We start from the raw sequence: 22,191 nt of genomic DNA, 5'->3' as shown, positions 1-22,191 counted from the left end.
TCACTAAACTCCAAAAAATTTAAGTTTATAAAAGAAATACATTTATTTTTAGATTTTTTTTTTTTTTTACACACACTTCAAGAAATCAGGTGAAAAAATACATTCTGTGGACAAACAGTTTCTCTTGCACCAATTTTTAAAATAAGCAAGATAGCAAAAATAACAATCAGAGACAGGTAACAGTTCAGATGCAGCTGACAGAAAGCAGTGCAACTTAAAATTAGCTCTTGGTCAGCTTGGGTTCTAGTGCCATCTGCTGAAATAAGAGTGTTTTTTCGCCTGCAACCACAGCAAATATGCGATTTAAATTAATCTACTGCATTAGAGAGCAATATATGAAGAAACGTCACAAAGAGTTGCTTGAGTAATCCAAGTGCACATCCAGAGTGCCATACACCAAACCTAGTAAACTGAGAACCTTCTCTTGAATGATGTCAACCTGCTCAGAAGGGCAATAGTCATCCAAACTTGATCTGTAACAAAGATTTGAAAAAAACAATGAGGGAGTATAGATATCATTAATTTGTATTCTTGTAATGATTTGTATCCAGGGTGTTGAAGCTAATTTCAAAGTGTGATAAGTTCTGCCTCCCAGTATCTCTTCAAAGCATACTACTGTGCTTTTCCTCTCTGCTTTCAAAAACTGAAATTTGCCTGAAGTTGAACACAAAGCCCACAGCAGATCAGAAACGTGACTATTAAGTCTTTCAACTCTAACACAACATGTTGCCAGTCAGAATTCAAGCAAATGATCCAATTAAAGTACTGGTGGAAAGGTAGATTGAAAGATTCAATTGCTACTAGTTAAAATGGGTAGGAAAATTTGAAAAAAAATATCTGTGTAATTCCTGGGATAACATTATTTACCACAAACAGATGCTGGTAGAAAACCCAGAGCTACACTTCTAGGATTTTAGATCTGTCAAGACCTACATAAATGATTCTGTATTTCCTCTGCAACAGTGCCTAACAACTCTGTGGCTGGCACAGAAAATACAGCTTTCTTTTATTGTAGGTATTTGCTGTGCTATTTGTTGTTGACACAAACTATTTCATGTCAGATCCTGGTGTTGCTGCCTGTACTTTTAGGGCACACATGCTATTCTTAAAGTGAGTAAATTGCAATAATTTGTCAAGAGTTACACTGTGGTCTTCAAATTAAGTTTTCCCAGGATAGGATAGTACGTTGGCCCTAACTCCATTCTGTTCTCCCAAATAATTCCCTTACAGTCCTGGAAGCGTAATTTTTACCCTATGCAAAGCTTCATTAGAGCTTCCTAGAATATAAATACCCTTCAGACTATTAGATGAAAACCTCTCCCACTTTCATCAGAATTTTTTTCATGAGAAATTTCACTGAAAACAGAGATCTTACCAATAGTGTAATGAATCCTAGCACAAGAGAAGAGAAGGCATAATTTCAGACCATGCAAGCTTGTCCAAGCTAGCTTTACGCTAAATTGCTTACCAGAAGTAGCAAAGGTAATATGAACCTCAATGACAGCCATCCACTGCAACACATGCAAGGCCTCATCATAGGCTTTATATAGCCTGCACTGAAGCTCATTAAGTCATCGTGTTTTCACTGCTGTTGAAATCTGTGCTGGCCACTCTAAAGCCTGGTAAAACTGGCCATCAGCGCAGAAACTTCCCTTAAGCAGTATATTGTCACTGCCTTATGATTAATGCTTTCAAATGTCAATTTTCACTATACGAAGTTTTGCAATTGAAGATGGATTTTTTTAAAGATATATTAACCAATGTTATATTCATAGAATCATTTAGCTTTGTAAGCAGTCTGAATGTTTTAAAGAATCTACACAGTCTTACCGAGCAATTGTCACAAGTGTGGGCTTAGGCATATTTTTCAGTAGAACTTTAGTGGATTGTATGAGGCCTTCAATCTCCTCTTCCGTGCTAACATGGTGGGGAAGCTCCATATAATCACAGGTCAGACCAGCCTGATGGACCTGCATGTAAATTAAACAGATTTATTAACAGACAATTAACAGATCTTCACTTGTTATACAGACAAAGTATTGATATGGCTTGTCTGTGTAAGAACTCCCTAAATTGCTATCCCTAGCCCAAGAAGTAACTTACACACCTTCAGACAGTAGTCCAGTGCAATGTACCTCTCCTATGAATTCAGAGCATGCTGCAGTCCTTGTAAAAGATCAGGCCTGCCATCTTCAAACAGGTACCTTAAGTTCTACAAATTATATCAACAGACCCTGGTGAAGCGAAAACTTGCTTCAAAAGAGGCAGCTTGAGACATGAGTGTCCTAAAGATCATATTAATGTTGCATAAGTATAGACAAGCAGAATAAAAATTCAAAAGCTTTTCAAAAAAGCTGCTCTAAGCAGTAACATTAAAAAAAAAAGAAAACTATTAAAATCCCAAGAAGTCCTGAATCAAGGAGGCAAGTCTAAAATTAAACATGACTTTTCCCCTCCATATTGAAACTATGTTTTTGAAATTATCGACTTTCTGCTCCTTTATACAGCGACCTACCATTTCATAGTCTGGGCTCTCCATCCTGCTTTTCAAACTGTGAACTAGTTGAACAAGGGGCTTCATTCTGGAATAAAAAAAAAAAAATACAACCAGAACTTGTTATGTAAACACTTAAAAACTGATACATTTAACCTAAGTTTAAAAAAAAAAGAAAAAAAGAAAAAAAGTAGGAGTTACGTTGCCCCTCAGTGTCATCTTGCACCTAGGAAAAATGGAGACTATCAGTACTACTTTGCTGTTTCCCCAGGTCTCAGGAAAACCCTGTATTCATACCTACTCTTCACAAGGCCTCTTCCCCTTTCTTTTAGGGTGGCCCTGGAGAAAAGCTGTTGTAACTCAAAAGTTGTATTAACTTGGTAAGAAATTCTTGCAGTGATTGTTACACAAGTCTGGCAGTAACTGCTGTATTTGACAGCAAAAACGAGTAATCTTCCTATTAAGGGAAAACTTGGACTTTTGCTCAGTTTCTTTTCTGATTAAAACATTTATTTAAAAGCATAGCAGATGCTGCTGACGTTTTGTGGACATTCTCACTCATGTACCCAGCCTTTCACTCATTTCCATTTTTCCACAGAAAGCAGAGACTTCCGTAGCACCAAAGCAGCCCTTCTGTATAACCCCAATAAGTTTGTTGCTTTTTATGAGAGTTCTGCCTCACACAGATCACTAAATTTTTAAGTTGCCAAACCTCCCTCCCTCCAGAGACAACAAAATTTGCATGAAGCTGTATAAAGCTGATCTTGTAAAAAGTTTACTATGTGGCACTGAAGACAGACTTAAGTTTTGCTTTGTCTGACTTGCTCTTCTAAAAGCAAAGAAAAAAATGGCAGCCTTGCACAGATCCCATCCAGATTCCTGCCTTTTCTGTTAGCAAAGTGCTGCGCTAATCAGTTCCTAAACAACTGCACTATAGAAATTAAGGAAAACAGACTGAAGGCTTAAGTTCTTAGGTGCAAATCTAAGACACGTCTTACACAGACTAAATGATACAGTTATCATTTCTGGCCTTAAGGAAAAGTTTAGACAAAACAGTATGTGAATATACAGGTCCACAAGCTAAGTATTCTTCTGTTTAAAACTGAAATATACAGATAACTATCACATATTTTTCAGGGAACTGATTTGAAATCACATCCTTTTGACTCTGCTTACTAGCCTTATAGTATATACTGGTTTTTCTCCTCAGAGTTATTCTAATAGAAGACTTCCAGAGCTATGACCGTCTGCACTTCCGGCACTTTTAAAGACTATCCACCAGGGTAAATCAGGAGGTCTCCTGCAGCACTGCTTCTGCAGTAGGTCAGGAACAACAGCCTTGTCTACTGTGCTCCAGAAAGGCTCCCAAGAAAAGAGCAGTTGCAGGAGAGAAACCTTACTGACACTGGTAAATTGATTCTTTTTTTTTTTTTCAATAGACATCTGAATCTTAGATAAGGGAAAGGAAGGTGCTAACGTAATGAGTTCCAAGAAGAATCAAAACCTACCCATACTAGTATGGAAAAGGTAAAGGTCTTTCAGAAGAGATTATTCTAGTAGTTTTAGCAGGAAAGAGGTTGATCTAAAGGAAGCAACAACAGGCTTACTTATCTGAAATTGTGTTATCTCAACTTACTTAAGCTTAGTAAGCTGACCAGGAAGAGTTCCAATATGATGGGAATAAGGAAGAACACTTTACTGTTAACTGTGTCACCAGTTCATGAAGATTCTTCTCCAAAGGCTATGGGAATTAACCAACGGCAGGAGGGTTTTAAGCCATTTAGAGATCTCCTACCCAGGATATGAAGCCCACTTCTGTAGGGTTTCTTCATCATCGTTGTCACACAAATCTGCAAATGCTGCTTCCAGATCTTCTAGCTGATGAACACGGTTTTCAACACAATCCAGCAAGCCTTCCTTTAAATATGCACATATAAAAACATGTTAGGAAAAAAAGAGACAAGAATGATTTTCCTAGCTAAATCATGGCTTAATTGATCTAGTGTATGTGGGGAAACAGAAACAATTACTTCATTGCTACAGAACATCTTTACAAGATGATCAGAATGATTTCCTGCAGAAACTGGTATCTTCAGAAAAACACACCTCTTTGCTCTGTCTTTCCTATAGCATGTAAAAAGCTGCATCTATATTCTGGTAGAATACACAAAGAACAAAGATTAGAGCAAATAAACAGTATTGTTGGATTTGTTTATATAGCATTGAAATGTTGCAGTATTTGATTAATTTAATATTAATACACAGGAACTCAGATGAGTGCAAGCTTTACATTGTTGTAACGAGTTTTTTTTTTTTAATTTTATAAGAATTATGAATATTACTCAATTGAATGGAAAAAGTTTTCAGGAAAAAAAATACAAGATGTGTTATCTAAAGGTTTTTCAGCTCTGCGTGCATGCCTGAAAGGATTTGTAATTAATTTAAAATGCTTGCTATGGCTCTAATCCTGGAAAAGTTTATGCACTTTCTTAAAGTGTTCAGAATACATGAAGAAGCAATCTTCTTGGAGTAAGCAAGGCTACAAATGCACATGCATACAAATTGTGCATATAAATATTCGCAGAGAGAGGCCCTATATAGCATATCAAATGAAAAGCAATGTTTAGCACATTTATTATAAAGGAGACTCAGTGCAGTGCTGCGTGAAGGAAAATTAAAAAGCATATTGGTATAAAATGGCTAAGAATTAAGAACATAGTTGTTCCTCTTAGGATGCTAATGACTGCCATATAACAGATGCTGCTTCTTTTGGTCAGTGTTGTCAGCTTCAGGCTAAATTAAGAATAGCTGAGGGTACCAGCCATTCATGAAGTACACCTTTATGTTTCTGAGGGATGAGTAAGACATCTTTCTGTGCAGCACTAGTAACTAACCTTAAAGATATATCCAATCTCTATCTATACGTTAAAAAAAAAAAACAACTTACCTTGCACTATGATAGAAATACACATCTAAATGTACTTTGGAATTACTAACAGATTTTCAGAGACTAGACATCTAGAATATTTTCTGAGTCTTGGAAAAATTCCAATTGCACTAGTTTTCTGCATTTGGACCTTTTAAGTTAATTGTCTCACTACAAACATCCATAGATCTGGTCTTACATTAAGTTCTGTACCTACCTATTACTCACTTTCTGCTAACCACTTCAATTGCCTCCAATAAATTTGTTGTCTTATGTAAATGAGTTATGCCCTGAAATCACATTGTGAACTTAATCACAATCCTTTTCCCCTTCCACATTTTCATACCTTTTAAATAGGTACCTGTTTTTACCACAGTCTTGCAGATTGACTAAGAAATATGAAAACCAATCTGACAATCATCCACTTCATTTCTTTATACATACAAATTAAGATTTATTAATCTCGGATTATTATATGTATTGACTCTTTCTGTAAGTCTTCAAATGATTATAAAACCAAAGCTAAGCTCTTGTTTAGAATTATATGGTATAATGACCATTAATATGACTCGTTACATGGTTTGGGCTCAGGGCTAAATAAACATTTGGCAGCTGCAGCAGGTGTATATTTCCATGATTCAGAAACACCCAACACATTCAATGAGGAGTACACTGCAGTGGTACAATACTTGCCCTTCCACATCTAAATAAATACATAAAATACCAATTAGGCATTTAGCACAACCCTCACTATCAAGGAAGAACAACTAGAGCACGGAAAAAGAGACCCTAGAGGGAGAAAAAAAATTTGAACCTTAAGAGAGACCGCAGATGACTTAGTATATTTTCATTTCTATCTTGTCAATTACCATTTGTTTACAGAACTTAATGTTTACTCTCATGCTAAATATTTACATGGTTACATATTTAACATAAAGAATTCCTAAGACACTTCTGATTAGTATTCAGCATGCTGCATAGCTTAATTGGAAACCACTTCATTAAGCACCTTTTATAGGTTCTTTCCTTCTCATAATTCATTTTTACTGCATAAATCAAAAGAATCATTCCCACATAACGTACCCCACAAGGAAATGGCTTACCTCTGTTGCATCTTTATGAGGCTTCTTGAAGTTGTACAACTCTTGTAAGAGCTTATACTCTGTCTTCAAAAAAAAAAGGGGGGGAAAAAATTAGTCTCTTCAAATGACAACCAAAAACTTCAAAGCCCTCAGTCTTTAAAAATAAAAATCCCACCTACACTTGAACGTAACTTTTCTACTCCAGTACTGCAGACAAATCTCTGTAAATGCAGATGAGGAAGATGCTGTGAGGCTTGAGAGGGCACTACTTCACAGCCTCAGCCAAGCATTTTTGAAACAGCTAAAGTTTAAACCTGACTTCAGTAACAGAGCTGTATAAATTACATATTTACAAACTCTGTTAATTAAACAGTCTCTGAAGCTAAACATCTATTTTGCTGAACTGAGGTCCCAATAAGTTGATGAATAAGACTAAGAGAGCAGATTTAGGCAGATAAGAATAGGAGAGTATGATTTTAAAGGAAAAACAGACAGGTAAAGGCTTTAGGCTGATTGAACAAGTAGTTCATGAATAATCTGTTACAGGGGCTTGTCAGCCCTACTCCTTGATAATATTCAAATTTCTTTAAACAATAAACAGATCTCATTATTTACTCAACGGCATTGAAAAGGCAAACACAGGAATTTTTCAGGAGTAGAGGGAGAAAGAAAGGGTAGACTAAGAGACCATAAATTTTACAAAAATATAAAGCATCTTTAGTGCAGTGTTTTGGATTTTAGTTTTTTTTTCATTTGTTTTTTGGTGGAAGAAGAATACTCTTCTGAATTGGTGAGACACATTTGCTTTTTAGCTTTTTCTTGGATTCTCATATTCCAATAGTTAACTTGAGCAACATTTTCTGATAGAATTATTGTATTTTACAGAAGAGGGAACATAGTTAAGAAATATTAACCACAAATGAAATTCTTATCAAAAAAGGTAATACTGGGGGCTCTGTGCAACTCCACTTCCGAAAGTGATTCCTAGAGCTGAGAACTTATCTCAGCACAAGAACCTGCTCCACCCCCCCCCCCCCCCGCCCAAACAAAACCCAGTAAGACTCCTCTATGGCTTTATGAAGAATGTACTGTAAGCCCTAAGAGGGTATTGAATTTTATTCTTACATGACAAGACCCCTGTGGTGCTTCCACTTTGTCTTACACTTCTGTGATTCAGAATGATTGGGATTGCTTATTTTCTGAAGGTACTGTGATTGTAAATACTGAATGTCAGAAACTAACAGAGGTCAGGGACACCGTATTCACTTCTACACACTGAACAAGTAAGCAGTACTCTAGCTGAAACTCAAAAATGCCAGATGTTCTCCAGCACAGACTGAACTTAAAGTAGTGTTAAGAAGAGACTTAATCACTAGAAACAATCATGATATTGCAGTAAATTTGTAAGCCTAAATGCTGCACCCAATTTTCAGGGCAGATGAGTTAGTTCCTAAAAATCCTGTTCACATAAAGAAAAGCTCCTAACTGCTCGGCACAGCTGAGGGTCTACATATTTACGACACTATACAAGTGAGATAAGTTCTGTGCCCACAAGCTATACATTGAATATGGTGCAGAGTCTTAAGCTCAGAGCCACAACATCAGAAACAACAGCTGCTTGCTCATCATTACACTCAGCAGTCCAGACAAAGGAAATTAATCACAGCCTCTCATCAAGAGGAGTTACCACTCTGAATAATCAAAACACCATATCTTTTGGAAAGGCAGTCTCTGGGTACCGTTGTGGCTTTACAATAGCATACTACCAGGAGGGGCGAGAAATATGGTCTGTCATCGCTCCCTGATTAATCCTGCTTTGGGTACTTTGGACATGAACTTTGGAAATCCAAGCAGCTTTTATGGCCCACACAACAAAGCAGAAGCATGCCATATAACTCTAAGCCTGAATACTTACTCTACACCTACTTCAAATGTAAGGACCTAGCTCTATTAGGTTGTTGTACTTCTTTGGAATATACACTCCCTTAAACCGTCTCTTTTCAAATATTAGTGTGATTCAATAATCATGATCAGCTGATCTGCTAATTTAAATTAAATGACAGTTTCTCCATAGACACTAAGCACTAGAAGGATTAGTACTCTTTTATGAATGGTAAGAGGACTCTCTATTGTCGTGCTTACCTGTGTGTACATTTCTTTGAACGGATTCTTAACTGAAAAAAAATCTAAGTCAATGTCTAAAACAAATGCATCCCCTTTCTGAAGAACTTGGCAGATATTTTTAGCAACCTCCCTTATTGGGCATTCACCATTGCTGAGAGAGCTTGAAGTGGAGCATTCTGCCCTGTTCAGGGCACTTGCATTTTGTACTTCCTTGTCCTTCACACTTGAGGAGCTGTGATCAAGGTCACCAGGAGTCACTGATGAAGAGGCAGCAACAGCGTTTGCTGTATCATCTGTATTTAGCTTCAGTCTCTTAGCAGATATTACTTCGCCATTTTCTTCCTGGTTGTTTGATGTTTCCGTAGGATTAATGAGAATGACATGTAAATTTAAAGGCTTCTGGTTTTCTAGCTGATCAGCAGGGACATAAAGACCATCACTTAAAAAGTAATCATCTGTACCTGTAACCCTACAATTGACAACTCAAAGTTAATACAGAACTTTGCAAAGAACTTAGCAAAAAAAACATGCAATTAAGGCATCTGGAGAAAAATGAATAGATGTTTGATGGGTAACAAAGCCAATAAAACTGTATACAAAATTACTTATTTTAATCTGCAAGTGTTTAAATGGGAATTCTATCTACCTCTTCAGTGCTGAATTGATACATTAAAATTCTGGAATTTTTATGATAGCCCCACAAGGTTTCTAATAGGTAGAGAAAGATTCTATATCATGTGCTACTAAGATTAGTTTGACATTGAATTATATCTTACATCAAGAATTTAACAAGATATTGTCAATGTTTCGGCATATAAGGCTGCAAAGCACTGGCTGTTTTGCCTTAGATTGTCTTTTTTCTTTAGGAAAACTATTTATGTTTGAGAACTGCTGTGAAACCCATGGATATAATTTACTTTATTAGAAGTAAAATATTATGCATTAATAGTATTTAACTTTTCTCTACCTCTGACATATGATTCCTTACTCTAAGTGTAAGGAGAGCAGGTAACAAGGATTAATAGCTACATACCCATGGAATCCACTTTATTTAAAAACAACAACAAATAACCAAAATAATAAAAACTCCACCTAGATTGGAAGTGTATAGAATATTATTTTCAAGCCATATTTCAGCACATTAAGCCTTAAGTAACATAAATTCAGATTGAAAAAACCTTGAAAGAAGCCAACTTCTGTTTACTTGTATTAAGACTGTGACCAATTACAGGGTACCACCATCCATCAACCACAGACAGATAATTTTATGAACAGCAGAAGTTTAGTTCCCCATTGTTGGCCTCCTGAGGGATGTAGACAGCCTAGAGGAACAACCTACAAAAATCTCATTAATTTCAAGATAAATGAAAGGTTCCACATCTGGGACGGAAAAACCCCATGTAGCAGTAGCAGGTTGGCACAGACCAGCAAGGTGCTACAGAAGAGGACTGGGCAGTCACAGTAGAAAGCAAATTAAGCACGACCAAGCTGTACACCCCTACAGTGAATACGACTCATCAAAAAATTTCTCTGTACTACCCAAAATGCCAAGAGAAGAGACTTCTCCCTATGTTCAGCACCGGTGAGGTCACATTGTACATACTCTGCCAAGGTTTGGGCCCCCAGGACATGAGAGATGTCAAGAAACAGAAGAGGATCTAACAAAGGACTGCTATGGAAATCAGTGGGTTGGAGCATGTGATGGACAAGGGGAATAGCTTGAATTACATATTAAAAAAAGAGAGACTTTAAGGCACAACTTAAACTGTATCCATTAAAACATATAGTCACATTAGGTCCTAAAGACCTCACAAATACAGATTGTATTTTTCATTGCAAAAACCAGATGTATCACTACCTTTATCCAAGAAATATAAAAAATGTCAATTAAAACTACGTGTCTTTTATATTACCAACATACGATAGCAGACAACTTACCTGATTGTAGTTGTTGATATGTCTTTCCCAACTAAAAAATTGTGTTTTCCCTCTGAGATCTGCTGAGCCCATGGTGGGTGAAGCCACAGAACTTGAGAAATATGGCCAGCATAAACAGCAGGCATAATCCAGTTCTCAATACTTAATTCACTGTAATGAAGAAGAAAAGACCAAGGATAACACTTACTTTTCTTGCAACGAAAACATGGTCAAGAACAGCATAAATACATTCCACATCTTGAAAGCCCCCATGCAAATCATCAGAAATTAAAACAAGAAAAGAAAAACAACAAATATTGATTTATAAGAAGAATCAAAAATGTCTGTAGTAGAACTAAAAAAATTATTATGAAGCACAGTCAGCTTCACTTTTAGCATGGTACTTTGATTATAAACTATGTGGACTTGTCCTTCTCTCTATTGATATATCTGACAGAAAGTGAAAGGTGCATCATCAATGCTATTCTAAACAACAGAGCTCAAGGGAGCATTTTACTGTAAATTGCTCTAAGTAGACTTCAAATATAACCTCAGTAGTGAAAGTGAGTCAATCAGAACCTACAGAATGTTTGGGTGTATGATGCAGCCCTCAAGGCTTCTTATTTATCCAACAACAACAACAAAAAAATACAGACTATGAGCAGAGTGATACAATTGCTAATATACCATTTATATCCTCTTGTCACTGTTGTGTATCACCATAATACTGGAACAATCAATATTTATTTTAAAACAGGAAGAAAAAGACAAGAACACAGACCATTGTGCAGCTTGTTGCCTACACAAGAAATTGGGGAAAAACACTGGTCTTAATTATCTTGTTCAACTTCACATTTGTATCTTGTCAGTGCAGATGTTATTTCAGTCTTAGTCAATTTTTCAGTATGAAGAGAGAAAAGCTGTTCTAATACCACAGCTCTCCAGGTAAAAAGCGTCCACTCAGAATGCTGTCCTGTTAGCCAGGGGAGCCATCTGGTTTAATAACATGATATGTTACTAAACAAAGTCAATTCATAAGTCTTACACCTTCTGGACATGCAAAATAAATGTTTGACCACATTGATAAAACAAACATAACTTCTTCCATGCAAAATCATGAAGTTTTGAATAAACGTGAAAAGACAAAAAACACAGCTTGAGAATGATTTACACATCTTTTGCTCATACTTCACACACAGTTGTATTAATATTCACAAACAAACACAGCAAGAAGCTGAGTTGAAGTATTCTGATGCAGTATGTAGGACTTACCTAAAAAGCGCTTCTTTGTCAAATACAGTGTCTGCAGGCATATTCACAGGGATAAGGAGGTCTGGATGGGAATCAAGATGAACAAAGCTGATGTTACTGGCAGGAAGATGCTTTGAACCAATGGCACGATAGATGAAAGGCAGCACCTAAAACAACATGAACAAAAATAATTCCACTGTAACCCCTGAGATGATAAACACAACAGCTTTATCAGCAAAAACACTTGCCTCACTCTTACTCCCTTAGAATTTGGGTTATGTATTGGAAGAAGGAGGAGAAGACAGAAAACAATACAAAGGGGAAACAATTCCAGCAACAAGGCTGCTCATGAGCTGCAAATACTGAGCCTGAGAGCTCTATATATGAGAAGCTACCAGGAAATCACAGCTCTATCCTCTCCTTATTCATGGAAATTCTTCTTTGCAGTGGCTCTTCTCACTAATCATTCAACTGAATGACCAGGTTTTTCTTGTATTCCATTTCTAACTTATCTTCTCCTTTCTGCAGGACACGGCACCTGCACTGCCTTTTCCATACCATAAAACTTCCTCACTGTGCATGGGTGCTGTGGAGATAAAAACATTTCATTACTCAGATTTTAGAAGATAACTCATACAGAGTGAAATCTAACGCTGCCATTGTTTACACTTTAACTGACAGTTAGGTCTACACACTTATGAAGAAAGAGCTTGATTCCTAATACCTATGTAACTTAATGGCTGCAATATGCTACCTTTCCCAGGTACCTAGCCTCAACCCCTACTGGAGGTCTTCACTCAAAGGTATGTGCCGAGGAAGCACCTCAACTCATCAATTCACAGCATAACAAATAACTGCCGTGCAACAATGTCAGGTGGTGAAATGAGAACACTGCTGATCCACAATGCTTCTCACTGGATTGCAGTAGGCAAAGCTTCTCCCAGTAGCAGTTACATTGCCCCAGCTGCCAGAACAAATCCAGTAAAGGCTGTAAATCACAGCCCTACTACACAGTGAAGGTGAAGACTATAAAGGCACTGGGCAACAAAATTACTCTGTGCTAAAGCAGAAGCAGAGCTACCTTTTAGGAATACAACTGATTTAAGATCACAAATCCTGAACACTGCACGGGTTTAAGTAGACAATTTGACTGACAGCAGAAATTTGGACTTTATTTCACCTGTCTAGATATAAATTACTCAGTGTACCCACTACTTATGCAGTACATAAAACAAGGTCAAAAATAACAAGGGTACCCTGATCCATGACTGTAACATCTTTTGGAAAAAGCAATAATCTGGCCTACCTTTACAACCTACAATTTTTGCAATTTAAATTAGTTTCATCTTGGTGTTAGCACAAACTGTACGATTAGGAGGGGATGAGGGAAGAGAGAAGAGCCTAAAACCTCTAACTTTCTCCTGCTTTGGACTGAGAACAAAACCGCCTTCGCACCAGCTGTGACTATTAATCATAGGGCGATGCATCTGGTGACCCCTTCCTGCTGCACGGCATCAGAAACGGACTATATATAGCTTTGGATGCTTTGTGACGAAAGGTCACGTACACTTTACATGACAGACCATGCACATACATGTATATAGGGAGAACACAGTGTATGTATTTAGCATGAACAGGCCTTGCTAAGCTAACTCAAAACAGAAGTTTAAAGTTATGGTAGCTTATGCCATTATAAGCAAACCCTACAAGTTTATCAGTTTGCAAACAGCTCCTTCACTCCTTTAACTACTTAAATAAAAATAATATTAATAAATAATAATAATAAAAAAAACCAGGGCTCCAAGCCGACCATTTCTCACTGCCTGCTGGATGTCCCTGTATTTGTCACTTTGCTGTCAGCCTGCCACAGACCGCACTGGGTTCAGTTTCCTAAGCACTGCACTAACACCTAATGAGGGTGCTCTCTCCCTTTAAATATAGAAATTAGAAACAAGAAACAGATTGAGTTGTTTACAGAGATGCCGAAATGGCTGCGTGGGGAGGGAAATTGAGGCCACCTGGGTGCCGAACTTCATTTAGGGGTGGCGAGGAGACGGCGCTGATAAGGGGGCGCCTGGAGCTGGCTGCGCCGTCCTGCCGGGGATCCCCTTCCCCTGGCTCCCCCGCAGCCCCCCAGCCCCGGAGGGGCTCCCCCATGTCCCCCAGCCCCACTCACGTCCTGGTGCTCCTCCACCACCCGCACCGGCAGCGCCGTGTACGCCCGCAGCCGCCGCCCGGCCGGGCCACCAGCCGCCTCAGCCCCGCTCATGGCGGCGAGGCGAGGCCGGCCCCTGAGGGCGGTGCTCCACGGCTCCTTCCCTCCCGCCTGCCTCCTTCCCTCCCCGCCGCACCGCCCGCCCAGCGCTTTCCTCTTCCGGAGCCGGGTTGCTGCGGGCCGGGCCGGGCTGTGCTCGGCGGAGGGGCGGCAGGTGGGCTCGGGGCTCGGCTCGCTGCCGGGGGGCGAGGGCGTCCCGGGGCGGGCTCCGGGAGGGGAGCGGGGGAGGAGCGCGGCCGGGCTCCCTTGTGGGACTTGGGGACCGGGCTGGGGGCTTCCTTCACGGAGCCTGGGGAGGGGGTGGATGTGGTGGTGGCTGCGGGGGGAAGGGGTTTTAATGAAGGGACGGCTGTCACCAGCAGGGTAAACTTGTTCTCCCGAGTGATGGGACGCGGGTGGATTGTCCTCAGTGTCTTTCAGTTTACCTCCATTTCAATGAAAACAGCACCGCCGAAAATTGCAGCAGAGGGAGCTTTAAAATAACATGAGTGATTAAAATCTTTTCACACAGTTTTCTCTAGTCTTTTCACCTAGGGTTTTATCATTCTGAAGCCACTAAGCTATGGCAGTAGGACCAGTGTGGCTCTCTTATGGTGAGGTCTTATAGCCATGTCTGAGAGCAAGACCTTTTGTTTGAGTGCCCTGACTTGTTAAAAAGAAACATGCTGCAAGCTAAGGCACCCTGCTGCAGCGGCTTCTGCTTTAATTTAAGGTTACGAAAGTTTAGTTCAGCCTGTTTAAATAAAAGATGTATGTAAATGCCAGTAAAGCATAAAATAGTACACTGGCACAGGGCTGGGCTATGTAAGATCATGACCCGAGAACGTAAGCAAAACTATTTAAGTTCCTAATGGACTAGAATTAACAATGGCAAAAGAAAAAAATGTGTTGCTTTGCAATAGCAAGGCAGAATAATGAAAATACAGAGTTCTTTATCATGTTTCTTTATGAGAGCCTTTCGAAGGTTGCCTCCTGTAAATGCAGGGCTCTGACTTACTCTGGCCTTTGTGCAGGGTGCTCTGAAGGGGGGGGGGGGGGGGAGGAATGAACACCACACCACTTGTGCGTACCAAGAGGTGCTTCGTGTCCTCTTGGTTCCTCCTCCTTGAGGTGTGTCCTTCTCCCCTTATTTCTCTTCCATGCTCCCACTTATTCACCAGAAGCTGCCTGGTGTACAATGCATTAAATACACGTATAGTTCTGAACAAGACTTCAGCCTACTCGAAGCACTGGCAATTGCTGGTAAAGTAACAAGGTCATGCACAAAGCTGAGGAGTTTTGGGAACCATTTATTTCAATGAAATTAGACTACCAGCATGGTTTACCTCAGAAGTCTTCCGTGACCTGTAACATTCACATCCCACAAAATTTTACCTGCCTAACTTAAAATATGGTGAAACTTCTGTTGAACTTGGTTCAGTACTAAATGTGGGACATAAGTTTTCAATGTAAGTTGCTACATAACTCATTTAAAACATACATGATTTGTTGGACCAGGTAGCTTGTGACCAGGTATCAGGAAAGTCATTCTGCCTGGTTTAGAACAATGTGCTGTGCTAGAAAGGAGTCCTTACTGTGGGATCTCGGTTGTTAAAATGACTGGTTTCTTTGATGCAGTGCACCTGAAGGCTTTGTATCAAAGTATCTAGTGCATGTTAGTAGAGATATTTGCATCTGTGGCCATTCATAGCAACCATTTGTTAGAATTAACATTACCCTAAGCCAGAGTGTGATCCAGTTTGGGTTCTGGATTACTACTAGTAGACTACTGTCATGGATTAAAGGTTTAGAGTAATCAAAGGGCCACAAGGATCTGTACTAACAGTTTGAGGAATGTACAATCCCCACTGAAAGACAGTGGTCATCATCCACTTCTATTAAAGGAAATTTCAGAAACCAATTTCAGTATTTCAAGAATAGTTCCTGCAAATGTGCTAAGGGCCTCCCACAAAACTTGCGTGACACTGGACTTTTATTTGCCTTATTAAAGGTGAGCCATGTCTTTCCATTCTGGACGAGGATGTCCCCGTGGTCAGGGGGGACCAGGAGCAAGAACTTCAACACAGACTTACCGCCCTCAGAACCTGCGGCAGCTTCACCCGCAGCAGCCCTCTGTACAATACCAATATGACCAGCAAACTGCGCCTCCAACCTCCTATTCAAACCCTCCAGCTACTGGTTACATGCCTCCGAGGCCAGACTTTGTGCCGTATCCTCCTCCAGTGCCCCCTTCCACGCAAAATCCCATCAGCCAGTGTCCTATGAGGCCACCGTTTCCAAGCCATCCGATGAGGCAGAGCTTCCCGGTGCCTCCGTGCTTCCCTCCTGCTCCTCCACCAGTGCCAACCCCTAGCAATGCTCCCGTGCCAGCAACTCCTACTGGGCAAAGCACGTTTCCTTACATGATGCCCCCTCCAGCAGTACCACATCCTCCCCCCCCACCGGTCATACCACAGCAGGTCAGCTACCAGCCTGTGTACTCCGCAGGGTATTCGCAGCAGTCATTCCCACCACCCAACTTCAACAGCTACCAGCACAACTCTGGCTCTTTTCAGAGCAGCACTACCAACAGCAGTGGTGGCACCACCCATTTTCGGCACACAAGTCAATACCAGGGAGAGAAGTCGCAAAGCGATCGACGATCTCCGGAGAGGAACAAGCACTACGATGAGCACCGGCATCGTGAGCACAGTCACATCCATGGGGACAGGCATCGGTCCAATAACCATGGGGATCGGCGGGATCGAGGCCGGAGCCCTGACAGGAGGAGGCAGGAAAGCAGTCGGCACCGGACAGATTATGACAGAGGAAGGATATCACCTCATCATAGGAGTTACGAGCGTAGCAGGTAACTTGGAATAGCTTTTGCCTGCAGAGGGAGAGGTTGTTTGTTGCTCTACAGTATTTGTTTGAGTTCATGTTCTTTCCTCAGGCTTGTTTTTCATCCTAATGTGGGAGGTAGCCAGTGCTCAGCTCTGATGGAAAGAGCTGCTGTTCTGCCATCTTTCAGATACTGCTCCAGCCTCACCTTTGCAGGCTGGCAGACTTGTTCTCCTTGTCCGTGGCAATGGTTGATAGCAGAGAAGCTTGTTTGAAAACTGAGTGGTGCACTAGTCTACCATAAGATTTTATACATATCTGGCAGGAGAGTAGAGTGGGCACAATTTTGTGCAGAAGACCATGTTCAGAGTTGAGCCTTACAAACAGTAAGTCCCAGTACTTGAAAAAAATAGAGATTTAGGTGTGAGACTTAGGGTCCCAGATGTTACCTGAATTTGCCCTTTGAGAAAGCCCTGTATTTGTAGGCAGGAAGCAAGCGGGCTAGGGGTCTATAGTCTGATAGATGCACACATCTAATCCCTGGAAAGCAACAGTGAGTGTTTTTTTGTTTTTTTTTTTTACTAAAAAAACATTTTTCACATTGTTTTTCATCCTGCTCCATCCTCCTCCTTGTGGGAGACCAGTGTAGGCATGTATGGTTCAGTTCAGGATGAAGATCCTAGCAAACCAGCCAGTGATGTCCAGGGAGGACCGAGGTGAAAACTATCACGCACAAGTCCAAAGGAACAAACAAGTTTTGTAGGCTACATTAATGTCTTATGATTCAGGTAGATGAGTGTGGGCTGCTCATTTTGGGATCTATCATGAAGTTTCTGTCCCCCAGCTTCATAGATATAAGCACCTTGTGAGTTATGAACTGACCTAATACAGTTTGCTGCATGGTGGTATAGAGCACACCATCAATTGTTTAGTCTTAAATTTGCTCTCTTGCTCGCTCTTTTTGTGTAACGATCTAAGTCAGAGTTTTCAGAGATACGTGAAAGTTGAGTTTATCAGGGCACCTGGATCACGTGCTTCTAATTCTAAAGATCTGAGCTTTTCCATGTGTCTCACGTGAAACACAAATTTACACTTAATGCCTGTGGAAATGAAACTATTTTTATTTAGATATGCAGAGATTTAATTTCAGAATAGCTGTACTCAAAAACAAACAAAACACATTTAGCGAGTTTAGTTTGGTTTGGTTGAGCTCACTTCGGTTTCCAGAATAAGATTTTCTAAAACTGAATGTGGCTGGCTTTAAGTCACGAGCCTTTACTGTACGATGAGTCTGTGGAATTCTCTGTGTTTTGTAGGTGACTCAGATATTTGCCACATAATTTCACAATTTGTTTTTAAAAGTTCAGTTTTAAGTTTTGAAAATATTTCCAGCAGCTTCTTTCTCAAAGATTTCTGGTGAGGTCAACAGTTTCCAGGTCTAGTTGACAGTGTATCTCAATATCTTCTCACCTGCCTTGGTGTGTTTTTTTGCACAGCATCTCTATCTCTCAAGCAAATCAGAGGGCAACAGAACGTGCTCTCTGAAGGCTGAAATCCATGCCTGAACAAGGCACAGGTGGAGAATGATGAATGGTTTGTGGGGAAGACCAGTAGATAATTCATATGAACTTTGTGCTTTATAAAATTGCATGCTATTTCATCTGTATGTATATGGAAACCTAAATATGCACTCCTAAATCTTGGTTCATCATCCTGCTCGCCCACAAAACCACCCAGGGCATATATTTGTGCTTACTTGTGTATCAGCATACTCGATTTACTAGGAGATGTGACAGTTACACAAATGATTGTGGACTAACGAGTTGTCAGCTGTTAGTCTGATAACCTGCCTATGTGTGATCTGTGCTACCTAACGTAACACAATAATTCCTGTTAACTGGGGCTGTTTTGCCACAGAAATATGTTTGGGTGGTCAAGTTCCTTACGTGTATCTGCATGTTGAGTCTTGTAGGTAAGATTCATGGTGTCAGTGTGGTAGATTTTCTATCAGCTTTTTTTCGCATGTGCCTGAGGTGACTGTCAGGAGAAGAGTACTTGCTTGAAACATTTGAGTTAATGCTGTGCTTCCAAAGCTACTGTGCATGGAAAAGGTTTTCGTTCTGTTCCTTGAGGCATTAAGAATGGTTAAAGGTGCAGTAATCTTACTCTTCACTATTTGTAACAGAAGAACAGCACAAATGGCAACAAGTCCTGTGGTGAATTTATAGTTCTCTATACGGTATGAATTAAGTATAGTATTGAGATAGATGGCTTCATTGAATGTCATGTCATTTTGAATAATGTGATCTCAGCCTGATTCTGCGTCTCTTCCAGGTGTGGAATGTAAGAAATGCCAGATTTCTTATTTAACTTCTGTTTTTGAACTCTTCAAGGGAGCGGGAGAGGGAGAGGCATAGGCACCGTGACAGCAGAAGATCACCATCACCAGACAGATCATACAAAAAAGATTACAAGAGAACAGGAAGGTAAGGAGGGCACATTTGGTCTCTCTCATATTTATGAGGCTCTGTGCATCCTGTGTGTGTGCATACATGCCTGGTTTGAAACTCAGAAATTAATCTTATAGCCATCTTTATAGATGTGCAAATGTCACAGCTCTCTCAAGGCCTTGTAGAGTTAGAAGCAGGATTAATCTCTGGAGACTCAACTGCATTTCAAAGACTCCCCTGTACATCTGCTCCCAGTCTGAGAAGTACCAAGATAGCATAAAGTTCATTCCATATTTAGATCATATTTTTAAGAACTTGTCTTGTTTTGACGCTCCTTTCCTTCTAAATCCTGGGTAGTTGAATTCAGTGTGACATTATTGGCTTTAAAGACAATTTAAAAATAAATAGATCCTAAATTTGGAGCTTCTTTTGTTCAAAGAATTGCTAGAGTTAGACTAACACAAGCAATGGGTTTCTGTATAATCCTTCAGTATTTATCTGGTATGCCAAACAGGTTTCTGTACAATCCTTCCAATAAGATCAATTTTTTCTCATACAAATAGCTTGTGGGATATATATTAAAACTTAATACTGTAACTTAGTTGATGGGCTTCAAACTTTGGAACAAAATTAAGAAACTGGTCTAGAATACAAGTAAGAATTTCGGTCTAAACTAGTGTGTTTTTTCATTCTAATTATTGAATAAAGTTTAAAATACAAAAGCACTTTCAATTTAACTTTTTTATAGTATATCTAAACTACAGAATACTTCTTACAGTTGCAAGTTAAAAACCAAATTAATTGCTTTTGTTTTTCCACTAAGCTGCTCTCCAAGCAGAGAAAGGAAGAGACCCCGATGGGAGGAGGACAGAGAAAGGTGGTCTGAAAGCCAGAGTGCCAGTAAAGAAAAAAGTTACACTAGTATCAAAGACAAAGAGTCAGAGGAGAATGCATCTGAAAAGAATGAAGATGAAGATGATGAATTGCTTAAGCCAGTCTGGGTTCGCTGTACCCATTCTGAAAGCTATTATTCAAATGACCCTATGGATCAAGTGGTACGTTTGTGAGACCTCTGAAATCACTGTACACAGTCCTTTATTGGTTGTCTGATTACCTGATTAATGAGAGGACTTCAGCAGGATCATGTTTTGTGTCATTCAGTGTTGAATCCTTCTCTTCCCAGCCATCTCAGTCTTGAACCCTATAAGGGCTTTTTTGGTGTTCTCTATTTTCATGTTTCTTCAGTCTGTTTTCATTCAGATTAGTGATACATGAAAGAGGGATATTTTTGTCTCCAGGAGAGAAGGTTTTATCCATAAACACCTGTATTTGAACAAAACTGCCTAAATTACCCTATCATCCCATAACCCTGGAGAAATTTCATTCAGAAGGAGGAAGTCAGTTCTTTTTATTTGACAATAACAGTTGCTGGGGGAGTAAGTAAATAGTAATTGAGTGAGGAGGTTTCTTCTTTCTCTTATAGAATGGCACAGAGTGAAATCAATGTTTCAAAGGAGGCAACATCGGTTAAGTTCTGTGTGTCTAGGGTGTGATACGATTCTTCTGAATAGCAGAACACTTGCACAGAAGGTCTCCTGTTTTTTCTAAATCTGAGCTGTTAGAAATCAGTACTGAGCTGTATTAAATATGCTTAGCCATAGCTCTGCTTCTCTAGGCCAAAGGTTTGATAATGCACCAGCAGATGAAGTTCTCTGCTCATTTACCTAGTGGAGCAATGACAGCGTATGTTAAAGCCTTATTAAGTACTTCCATGTTTCATTTGAGCTATGGCATGGCATCTTTTTTTTAATGTCACTTTTCCACTTTTGCACTGTAATGTCAACACTGCCTTTGCTTTTTTCCCTGTCTTTTAATTAACAGGGGGACTCTACTGTGGTAGGAACAAGCAAGCTCCGAGATCTGTATGAAAAGTTTGAAGAGGAGTTAGGAAAGCGACAGGCAAAGGCCAAAGCAGCCAGACCACCATGGGAGCCACCAAAGACCAAACTGGATGAGGATTTGGGTATGCAGAGATGATGGCAAAGCTCTGAAATGGAGCAAACTCTAGTTAACCTTTTCTTTTTAGTACTTGTGCATGTTTAATGATGTCAGTAGGCTAATACATGTTTTTAAATCCATCCTTTATATTGCAGTTCCACGGAGTTTTACTGGTGCTTTTGACTGAAGTAGAGCTAGATGCTTTACCTAGAAGGCTTAAGGGAAGACAGAATCCAGCACTGCCTAATGCTGAAGTCTCTTCCACGGCATGGAAGCACCCTGAGCACGATCAGATAGGCCAAAGTATTGTGCATAAGGGGCTGTAAGGAGCTCCTGCTCTTCGTATTTATTAAAAAAAAAAAAGGGAAACAAGAGTAGTGATGCTATACTGTTTTAAAAACTGATATTTCTGCATAAGATCACAATAAGCAGAATTGCAGAACTAAAATACAATGTAGAAGGAAAATGAATTCAGTGCCCTAACAAGCAGCCAAATGAGTTGATCTGCACTGTCATGGTTCACATATGGATCTTTTCACAGAGAAATATATCTGCTAGCTGTATCAATTATTGGGGAAATATTGGTTGAAACAGCAGGGCATAGTTTTTGCTAGCAATTTATCCACTCAGAATTCATTGAAAGCTGTTTTTTCTGATTTAGTTTACTTACAACTGTTAACTGTTCTTACTGTACTTCCAGCATCTCAGTATTACGTAGTGTATCTTTTCCACCATGAAAGTAGTGTTCAAGAAATCCTTAGGCATATCACATTAATTTAGATACTCTTGGGCTTGCTTTGTAAGTGATGTTTCATGTTCTCCTGTTGAGATGCTTAGATTCTCAGATCTGAGCC

The 22,191-nt window shown here is 39.8% G+C and overlaps 2 protein-coding genes across 8 annotated transcripts in view; one reads left to right on the top strand and one right to left on the bottom strand.

Moving 5' to 3' along the window:
* Positions 1-18: 18 nt before the first annotated feature.
* On the bottom strand, positions 19-14,137 carry LOC308190932 (UPF0489 protein C5orf22 homolog). 6 transcript variants are annotated; one of them, XM_080582745.1, is made up of 9 exons: positions 13,971-14,137; positions 11,816-11,961; positions 10,565-10,714; positions 8,645-9,095; positions 6,524-6,586; positions 4,290-4,411; positions 2,516-2,582; positions 1,831-1,970; positions 19-473 (listed from the first exon to the last, which is right to left on the bottom strand). In XM_080582745.1, the coding sequence occupies exons 1-9, from the start codon at positions 14,061-14,063 to the stop codon at positions 347-349; spliced, it is 1,359 nt and encodes a 452-aa protein (XP_080438871.1). In that variant the 5' UTR covers positions 14,064-14,137; the 3' UTR covers positions 19-346. The 6 variants fall into 6 exon arrangements, with proteins under 6 accessions (XP_080438871.1, XP_080438876.1, XP_080438872.1 ...); XM_080582750.1 differs by having other exon boundaries at positions 11,816-11,876; positions 13,971-14,097; XM_080582746.1 differs by lacking the exon at positions 13,971-14,137 and adding an exon at positions 13,605-13,623.
* The window catches only part of DROSHA (drosha ribonuclease III), a 68,907-nt gene continuing 60,813 nt past the window's right edge, over positions 14,098-22,191 (top strand). Inside the window, exons 1-5 of one of the 2 annotated variants that reach the window (XM_080582744.1) lie at positions 14,098-14,223; positions 16,060-16,917; positions 19,283-19,375; positions 20,163-20,394; positions 21,221-21,362. In XM_080582744.1, the coding sequence (XP_080438870.1) occupies positions 16,067-16,917; positions 19,283-19,375; positions 20,163-20,394; positions 21,221-21,362 (1,318 nt within the window). In that variant the 5' untranslated portion in view covers positions 14,098-14,223; positions 16,060-16,066. The remainder of the gene's footprint in view (positions 14,224-16,059; positions 16,918-19,282; positions 19,376-20,162; positions 20,395-21,220; positions 21,363-22,191) is intronic. The other variant, XM_080582743.1, reaches the window with a different exon arrangement.

Source organism: Anser brachyrhynchus (assembly GCF_964034855.1).
Source record: "Anser brachyrhynchus genome assembly, chromosome: 2".
NCBI lineage: Eukaryota > Metazoa > Chordata > Aves > Anseriformes > Anatidae > Anser > Anser brachyrhynchus.
The sequence above is the reverse complement of the archived record's forward strand: the minus strand, read 5'-3'. Positions and strand labels throughout refer to the sequence as shown.